Source organism: Chiloscyllium plagiosum, unplaced genomic scaffold (genome assembly GCF_037043375.1).
Source record: "Chiloscyllium plagiosum isolate Xiang-an unplaced genomic scaffold, Cpla_swu_hap1 HiC_scaffold_51, whole genome shotgun sequence".
In the NCBI taxonomy this organism is placed as follows: Eukaryota; Metazoa; Chordata; class Chondrichthyes; order Orectolobiformes; family Hemiscylliidae; genus Chiloscyllium; species Chiloscyllium plagiosum.
In genome coordinates this window covers 249,051-258,764 of record NW_028270189.1, presented here as the reverse complement: position 1 = coordinate 258,764, position 9,714 = coordinate 249,051, and the positions used below count along the sequence as shown (strand labels likewise).

Genomic DNA, 9,714 nt, shown 5'->3' with positions numbered 1-9,714 from the left:
AGACACCAGTCAGTGTACAGATATCTCCCTGTGAGAGGGGACTGAGAGACACCAGTCAGTGTACAGATATCTCCCTGAGAGAGAGAGAGAGGGGACTGAGAGAGACCAGTCAGTGTACAGATATCTCCCTGTGAGAGGGGACTGAGAGACACCAGGCAGTGTTCAGATATCTCCCTGAGAGAGAGAGGGGACTGAGAGACACCAGTCAGTGTACAGATATCTCCCTGAGAGAAAGGGGGGACTGAGAGACACCAGGCAGTGTACAGATATCTGTGCGGTACATAGATAAAATATTTTATTTGTTCACTGGAGAAAGATCACAGGCCGTTGCGAAGTTCAGGTGCTGTTCTCCGACTATAACAGGCTGCAGTGTGTCGAATCCGCGCTTCCGATTTATTCCCAGCCTTTCGGAAATGGCAGGTGGTGGGGGAGGGAGGGAGGATTCCTGAATATCCTGGCGGCGAATAACTCACTTCGTCCGTCCAGCCGGGAGGCGACATGGCCGTTCACTGAGCTGACCCCTCATGACCGTGTCGCAGAGCGAGAGAGAGAGAGAGAGACCCTCTCCCAATTCGGTGACCACCGCCTATGCTCCCCCCCCTCCCCAGAAACTAACGAGGGGGTGAGGGGGGGGGGAGTTCAAAATGCCGTCCGATTGGACAGCCCGAAACCCACGCGCGAGAGAGAGAGATGGAGAGAGGAGAAATGGTTCTCTTTGTACAAGGATGGAGACTTGCTCTCTGCTTGTCCTCCTGGATGTGGGGTGGGGGTGGGAGAGGGGTGGGGAGGGGCGCAGAGAGACATGGGAGGGGGGGCCCACTCACTGTATACAGTCCATGACATGGATTTGCAGTGTATCCATGTCAGGCGCCAGGTACTGGCACTTGGGGCAGCGGTAATCTGGCTGGTCGGCCGGGGCATTGAACGGAATGGTGTTCCCGCTGCTGAAGTAATTACCTGAGAGAGAGAGAGAGGGGGCACCTCAGAAACCAGCAAACTCACCCACAGCCCCCACTCCCTCAGCACTGACCCTCCCACAGCGCCCACTCCCTCAGCACTGACCCTCCCACAGCGCCCACTCCCTCAGCACTGACCCTCCCACAGCACCCACTCCCTCAGCACTGACCCTCCCACAGCACCCACTCCCTCAGCACTGACCCTCCCACAGCGCCCGCTCCCTCAGCACTGACCCTCCAACAGCACCCACTCCCTCAGCACTGACCCTCCCACAGCACCCACTCCCTCAGCACTGACCCTCCCACAGCACCCGCTCCCTCAGCACTGACCCTCCCACAGCGCCCGCTCCCTCAGCACTGACCCTCCCACAGCGCCCACTCCCTCAGCACTGACCCTCCCACAGCCCCCACTCCCTCAGCACTGACCCTCCCACAGCGCCCACTCCCTCAGCACTGACCCTCCCACAGCGCCCACTCCCTCAGCACTGACCCTCCCACAGCACCCACTCCCTCAGCACTGACCCTCCCACAGCTCACCACTCCCTCAGCACTGACCCTCCCACAGCCCCCACTCCCTCAGCACTGACCCTCCCACAGCGCCCCCTCCCTCAGCACTGACCCTCCCACAGCGCCCACTCCCTCAGCGCTGACCCTCCCACAGCACCCACTCCCTCAGCACTGACCCTCCCACAGCACCCGCTCCCTCAGCACTGACCCTCCCACAGCGCCCGCTCCCTCAGCACTGACCCTCCCACAGCACCCGCTCCCTCAGCACTGACCCTCCCACAGCGCCCCCTCCCTCAGCACTGACCCTCCCACAGCGCCCACTCCCTCAGCACTGACCCTCCCACAGCACCCGCTCCCTCAGCACTGACCCTCCCACAGCACCCACTCCCTCAGCGCTGACCCTCCTACAGCGCCCACTCCCTCAGGACTGACCCTCCCACAGCACCCACTCCCTCAGCACTGACCCTCCCACAGCGCCCACTCCCTCAGCACTGACCCTCCCACAGCACCCACTCCCTCAGCACTGACCCTCCCACAGCGCCCACTCCGTCAGCACTGACCCTCCCACAGCGCCCCCTCCCTCAGCACTGACCCTCCCACAGCGCCCACTCCCTCAGCACTGACCCTCCCACAGCACCCGCTCCCTCAGCACTGACCCTCCCACAGCGCCCGCTCCCTCAGCACTGACCGTCCCTCAGCACCCACTCCCTCAGCACTGACCCTCCCACAGCCCCCGCTCCCTCAGACTGACCCTCCCACAGCGCCCACTCCCTCAGCACTGACCCTCCTACAGCGCCCACTCCGTCAGCACTGACCCTCCCACAGCGCCCCCTCCCTCAGCACTGACCCTCCCACAGCGCCCGCTCCCTCAGCACTGACCCTCCCACAGCGCCCACTCCCTCAGCACTGACCCTCCCACAGCGCCCGCTCCCTCAGCACTGACCGTCCCTCAGCACCCACTCCCTCAGCGCTGACCCTCCCACAGCGCCCACTCCCTCAGCGCTGACCCTCCCACAGCGCCCACTCCCTCAGCACTGACTCTCCCACAGCGCCCACTCCCTCAGCACTGACTCTCCCACAGCGCCCACTCCCTCATCACTGACTCTCCCACAGCACCCACTCCCTCAGCACTGACCCTCCCACAGCACCCGCTCCCTCAGCGCCCACTCCCTCAGCACTGACCCTCCCACAGCGCCCGCTCCCTCAGCACTGAGCCTCCCACAGCACCCACTCCCTCAGCACTGACCCTCCCACAGCGCCCACTCCCTCAGCACTGACTCTCCCACAGCGCCCAATCCCTCAGCACTGACTCTCCCACAGCGCCCACTCCCTCAGCACTGACTCTCCCACAGCGCCCGCTCCCTCAGCACTGACCCTCCCACAGCACCCACTCCCTCAGCACTGACCCTCCCACAGCACCCACTCCCTCAGCACTGACCCTCCCACAGCACCCGCTCCCTCAGCGCCCACTCCCTCAGCACTGACCCTCCCACAGCGCCCGCTCCCTCAGCACTGCCCCTCCCACAGCGCCCGCTCCCTCAGCACTGACCCTCCCACAGCGCCTGCTCCCTCAGCACTGCCCCTCCCACAGCGCCCGCTCCCTCAGCACTGCCCCTCCCACAGCGCCCGCTCCCTCAGCACTGACCCTCCCACAGCGCCCGCTCCCTCAGCACTGACCCTCCCACAGCGCCCGCTCCCTCAGCACTGACCCTCCCTCAGCACCCACTCCCTCAGCACTGACCGTCCCTCAGCACCCACTCCCTCAGCACTGACCCTCCCACAGCCCCCGATCCCTCAGCACTGACCCTCCCACAGCACCCACTCCCTCAGCACTGACCCTCCCACAGCACCCACTCCCTCAGCACTGACCCTCCCACAGCACCCACTCCCTCAGCACTGACCCTCCCACAGCACCCACTCCCTCAGCACTGACCCTCCCACAGCACCCACTCCCTCAGCACTGACCCACCCACAGCACCCACACCCACAGCACTGACCCTCCCACAGCACCCACTCCCTCAGCACTGACCCACCCACAGCACCCGCTCCCTCAGCACTGACCCTCCCACAGCACCCACTCCCTCAGCACTGACCCTCCCACAGCACCCACTCCCTCAGCACTGACCCTCCCACAGCCCCCGCTCCCTCAGCACTGACCCTCCCATACTGAGACAGTATCCACTGACCTGGCCCAGGGGGCAGGAGCCGCGGGCTGTCATTGTGACGGCGTTGCAGTTCCTCGATGTGATTGCTGTTGGACGGGAAACAACAGATTTCAGGCCAAGCCGGTGGGTGGGTGGGTGGGGGGGTGGGGGGGCGGGCGGAAGGGAAGAGAGAGAGACGTGGTCAGAGAGGGAACAAGAGATGTGGCCAGGGATGGCAGGAGGGAGCGAGGCAGTGAGTGAGAGAGAGAGAGAGATGGTCAGAGTGGGAGGGAGGGAGGGAGGGAGTGAGTGAGTGAGTGAGTGGGAGGGAGGGAGGGAGTGAGTGAGTGGGAGGGAGGGAGGGAGGGAGTGAGTGGGAGGGAGGGAGGGCGTGAGTGAGAGAGAGATGGTCAGAGTGGGAGGGAGGGAGGGAGACAGAGCGATGGTCAGAGTGGGAGGGAGGGAGTGAGCGAGAGAGAGATGGTCAGAGTGGGAGGGAGGGAGTGAGCGAGAGAGAGATGGTCAGAGTGGGAGGGAGGGAGTGAGCGAGAGAGAGATGGTCAGAGTGGGAGGGAGTGAGTGAGAGAGAGAGATGGTCAGAGTGGGAGGGAGGGATAGAGAGAGAGATGGTCAGAGTGGGAGGGAGGGAGTGAGTGAGAGAGAGATGGTCAGAGTGGGAGGGAAGGAGTGAGAGAGAGAGAGAGATGGTCAGAGTGGGAGGGAGGGAGTGAGAGAGTGAGATGGTCAGAGTGGGAGGGAGGGAGTGAGAGAGTGAGATGGTCAGAGTGGGAGGGAGGGAGTGAGAGAGTGAGATGGTCAGAGTGGGAGGGAGGGAGGGAGTGAGTGAGAGAGATGGTCAGAGTGGGAGGGAGGGAGGGAGTGAGAGAGAGATGGTCAGAGTGGGAGGGAGGGAGTGAGTGAGAGAGAGATGGTCAGAGTGGGAGGGAGGGAGTGAGTGAGAGAGAGATGGTCAGAGTGGGAGGGAGGGAGTGAGTGAGAGAGAGATGGTCAGAGTGGGAGGGAGGGAGTGAGCGAGAGAGAGATGGTCAGAGTGGGAGGGTGGGAGGGAGGGAGTGAGTGAGTGAGTGAGTGGGAGGGAGGGAGGGAGTGAGTGAGTGGGAGGGAGGGAGGGCGTGAGTGAGAGAGAGATGGTCAGAGTGGGAGGGAGGGAGACAGAGCGATGGTCAGAGTGGGAGGGAGGGAGTGAGCGAGAGAGAGATGGTCAGAGTGGGAGGGAGGGAGTGAGCGAGAGAGAGATGGTCAGAGTGGGAGGGAGGGAGTGAGCGAGAGAGAGATGGTCAGAGTGGGAGGGAGTGAGTGAGAGAGAGAGATGGTCAGAGTGGGAGGGAGGGATAGAGAGAGAGATGGTCAGAGTGGGAGGGAGGGAGTGAGTGAGAGAGAGATGGTCAGAGTGGGAGGGAAGGAGTGAGAGAGAGAGAGAGATGGTCAGAGTGGGAGGGAGGGAGTGAGAGAGTGAGATGGTCAGAGTGGGAGGGAGGGAGTGAGAGAGTGAGATGGTCAGAGTGGGAGGGAGGGAGTGAGAGAGTGAGATGGTCAGAGTGGGAGGGAGGGAGGGAGTGAGTGAGAGAGAGATGGTCAGAGTGGGAGGGAGGGAGGGAGTGAGAGAGAGATGGTCAGAGTGGGAGGGAGGGAGTGAGTGAGAGAGAGATGGTCAGAGTGGGAGGGAGGGAGTGAGTGAGAGAGAGATGGTCAGAGTGGGAGGGAGGGAGTGAGTGAGAGAGAGATGGTCAGAGTGGGAGGGAGGGAGTGAGTGAGAGAGAGATGGTCAGAGTGGGAGGGAGGGAGTGAGTGAGAGAGAGATGGTCAGAGTGGGAGGGAGGGAGGGAGTGAGAGAGAGATGGTCAGAGTGGGAGGGAGGGAGGGAGTGAGAGAGAGATGGTCAGAGTGGGAGGGAGGGAGTGAGTGAGAGCCCTGAGCCAGCCGGGTGGTAGTGCCTCCATGATTGGGGGTCTCCGAATGCTGATATTGTGTCTCAGCAGGGCCAGGAGGGCAGAGTGTGCTCAAAGGGCCTTGGCTTGATCTACCGCAGAGGGCACTGTTCAACAATCTGAGCTCCTGGATATCTCTACAGGAGTTCCTGAGGGAGGGTCCTGAACCCAACCACCCAACGTTCCCTCCACCCTGGGGTCAGAAAAAGGGGGTGTCCCCTGATGTTTGTACAAGGTCCAGCACCATTGCCCCCCCTCCTCCCTCAGGTACTGAAGCAGTCCGGGTCCAAATGCAGCAAGATCTGGACAATACCCAGGCTTGGGCTGGCAAGGGGCAGGGAACATTCAGCCCACACAGGGGCCAGGCCGTGAGCATCGCCAACAGGAGGGAGAATCTGGGGGGAGTAGCGTCACTCACCGAGTGCTCTCCTCATGCTCCGTCCGGAGTTTATTGTACTCCATCTGTAAGGTAGCGAATCGTTTCTGCTGCAGTTCCTTCTGCTCATGAAGCTCCTCACGCGCCTGGCGCTCAGCGAGAAAATCCGCTTTAAACACCTCGGCCTGCACACAGACAGAGGGACAGAGACACTGTCAGAGGGGGAGACAGAGGGACGGTCAGAGATAAGGTTAGTGAGGGGGACAGAGACACTGTCAGGGGGAGACAGAGGGACGGTCAGAGATAAGGTTAGTGAGGGGGACAGAGACACTGTCAGAGGGAGACAGAGGGACGGTCAGAGATAAGGTTAGTGAGGGGGACAGAGACACTGTCAGAGGGGGAGACAGAGGGACGGTCAGAGATAAGGTTAGTGAGGGGGACAGAGACACTGTCAGAGGGGGAGACAGAGGGACGGTCAGAGATAAGGTTAGTGAGGGGGACAGAGACACTGTCAGAGGGGGAGACAGAGGGACGGTCAGAGATAAGGTTAGTGAGGGGGACAGAGACACTGTCAGAGGGGGAGACAGAGGGACGGTCAGAGATAAGGTTAGTGAGGGGGACAGAGACACTGTCAGAGGGGGAGACAGAGGGACGGTCAGAGATAAGGTTAGTGAGGGGGACAGAGACACTGTCAGAGGGGGAGACAGAGGGACGGTCAGTGATAAGGTTAGTGAGGGGGACAGAGACACTGTCAGAGGGGGAGACAGAGGGACGGTCAGAGATAAGGTTAGTGAGGGGGACAGAGACACTGTCAGAGGGGGAGACAGAGGGACGGTCAGTGATAAGGTTAGTGAGGGGGACAGAGACACTGTCAGAGGGGGAGACAGAGGGACGGTCAGAGATAAGGTTAGTGAGGGGGACAGAGACACTGTCAGAGAGGGGGAGACAGAGGGACGGTCAGAGATAAGGTTAGTGAGGGGGACAGAGACACTGTCAGAGGGGGGACAGAGGGACGGTCAGAGATAAGGTTAGTGAGGGGGACAGAGACACTGTCAGAGGGGGAGACAGAGAGACGGTCAGAGATAAGGTTAGTGAGGGGGACAGAGACACTGTCAGAGGGGGAGACAGAGGGACGGTCAGAGATAAGGTTAGTGAGGGGGACAGAGACACTGTCAGAGGGGGAGACAGAGGGACGGTCAGAGATAAGGTTAGTGAGGGGGACAGAGACACTGTCAGAGGGGGAGACAGAGGGACGGTCAGAGATAAGGTTAGTGAGGGGGACAGAGACACTGTCAGAGGGGGAGACAGAGGGACGGTCAGAGATAAGGTTAGTGAGGGGGACAGAGACACTGTCAGAGGGGGAGACAGAGGGACGGTCAGTGATAAGGTTAGTGAGGGGGACAGAGACACTGTCAGAGGGGGAGACAGAGGGACGGTCAGTGATAAGGTTAGTGAGGGGGACAGAGACACTGTCAGAGGGGGAGACAGAGGGACGGTCAGAGATAAGGTTAGTGAGGGGGACAGAGACACTGTCAGAGAGGGGGAGACAGAGGGACGGTCAGAGATAAGGTTAGTGAGGGGGACAGAGACACTGTCAGAGGGGGAGACAGAGGGACGGTCAGAGATAAGGTTAGTGAGGGGGACAGAGACACTGTCAGAGGGGGAGACAGAGGGACGGTCAGAGATAAGGTTAGTGAGGGGGACAGAGACACTGTCAGAGAGGGAGACAGAGGGACGGTCAGAGATAAGGTTAGTGAGGGGGACAGAGACACTGTCAGAGAGGGAGACAGAGGGACGGTCAGAGATAAGGTTAGTGAGGGGGACAGAGACACCGTCAGAGGGGGAGACAGAGGGACGGTCAGAGATAAGGTTAGTGAGGGGGACAGAGACACTGTCAGAGGGGGAGACAGAGGGACGGTCAGAGATAAGGTTAGTGAGGGGGACAGAGACACTGTCAGAGGGGGAGACAGAGAGACGGTCAGAGATAAGGTTAGTGAGGGGGACAGAGACACTGTCAGAGAGGGAGACAGAGGGACGGTCAGAGATAAGGTTAGTGAGGGGGACAGAGACACTGTCAGAGGGGGAGACAGAGGGACGGTCAGAGATAAGGTTAGTGAGGGGGACAGAGACACTGTCAGAGGGGGGACAGAGGGACGGTCAGAGATAAGGTTAGTGAGGGGGACAGAGACACTGTCAGAGAGGGAGACAGAGGGACGGTCAGAGATAAGGTTAGTGAGGGGGACAGAGACACTGTCAGAGAGGGAGACAGAGGGACGGTCAGAGATAAGGTTAGTGAGGGGGACAGAGACACTGTCAGAGGGGGAGACAGAGGGACGGTCAGAGATAAGGTTAGTGAGGGGGACAGAGACACTGTCAGAGGGGGAGACAGAGGGACGGTCAGAGATAAGGTTAGTGAGGGGGACAGAGACACTGTCAGAGGGGGAGACAGAGGGACGGTCAGAGATAAGGTTAGTGAGGGGGACAGAGACACTGTCAGAGGGGGAGACAGAGGGACGGTCAGAGATAAGGTTAGTGAGGGGGACAGAGACACTGTCAGAGGGGGAGACAGAGGGACGGTCAGAGATAAGGTTAGTGAGGGGGACAGAGACACTGTCAGAGGGGGAGACAGAGGGACGGTCAGAGATAAGGTTAGTGAGGGGGACAGAGACACTGTCAGAGGGGGAGACAGAGGGACGGTCAGAGATAAGGTTAGTGAGGGGGACAGAGACACTGTCAGAGGGGGAGACAGAGGGACGGTCAGAGATAAGGTTAGTGAGGGGGACAGAGACACCGTCAGAGAGGGGGAGACAGAGGGACGGTCAGAGATAAGGTTAGTGAGGGGGACAGAGACACCGTCAGAGAGGGGGAGACAGAGGGACGGTCAGAGATAAGGTTAGTGAGGGGGACAGAGACACTGTCAGAGAGGGAGACAGAGAGACGGTCAGAGATAAGGTTAGTGAGGGGGACAGAGACACTGTCAGAGGGGGAGACAGAGGGACGGTCAGAGATAAGGTTAGTGAGGGGGACAGAGACACTGTCAGAGGGGGAGACAGAGGGACGGTCAGAGATAAGGTTAGTGAGGGGGACAGAGACACTGTCAGAGAGGGAGACAGAGGGACGGTCAGAGATAAGGTTAGTGAGGGGGACAGAGACACTGTCAGAGGGGGAGACAGAGGGACGGTCAGAGATAAGGTTAGTGAGGGGGACAGAGACACTGTCAGAGGGGGAGACAGGGACGGTCAGAGATAAGGTTAGTGAGGGGGACAGAGACACTGTCAGAGGGGGAGACAGAGGGACGGTCAGAGATAAGGTTAGTGAGGGGGACAGAGACACTGTCAGAGAGGGGGAGACAGAGGGACGGTCAGAGATAAGGTTAGTGAGGGGGACAGAGACACTGTCAGAGGGGGGGAGACAGAGGGACAGTCAGAGATAAGGTTAGTGAGGGGGACAGAGACACTGTCAGAGAGGGAGACAGAGGGACGGTCAGAGATAAGGTTAGTGAGGGGGACAGAGACACTGTCAGAGAGGGGGGGACAGAGGGACGGTCAGAGATAAGGTTAGTGAGGGGGACAGAGACACTGTCAGAGGGGGACAGAGGGACGGTCAGAGATAAGGTTAGTGAGGGGGACAGAGACACTGTCAGAGAGGGAGACAGAGGGACGGTCAGAGATAAGGTTAGTGAGGGGGACAGAGACACTGTCAGAGGGAGACAGAGGGACGGTCAGAGATAAGGTTAGTGAGGGGGACAGAGACACTGTCAGAGGGGGGGAGACAGAGGGACA

General features: G+C 60.3%; 1 protein-coding gene across 1 annotated transcript in view; it reads right to left on the bottom strand.

Annotated features, from left to right (window-relative positions):
* Positions 1–271: 271 nt before the first annotated feature.
* Positions 272–9,714, bottom strand: part of ikbkg (inhibitor of nuclear factor kappa B kinase regulatory subunit gamma) — a 64,996-nt gene continuing 55,553 nt past the window's right edge. Inside the window, exons 12-14 of the mRNA XM_087985279.1 lie at positions 5,975–6,117; positions 3,650–3,714; positions 272–957 (exon numbers count right to left, since the gene is read on the bottom strand). Coding sequence (XP_087841405.1) covers positions 821–957; positions 3,650–3,714; positions 5,975–6,117 — 345 coding nt within the window. The 3' untranslated portion in view covers positions 272–820. The remainder of the gene's footprint in view (positions 958–3,649; positions 3,715–5,974; positions 6,118–9,714) is intronic.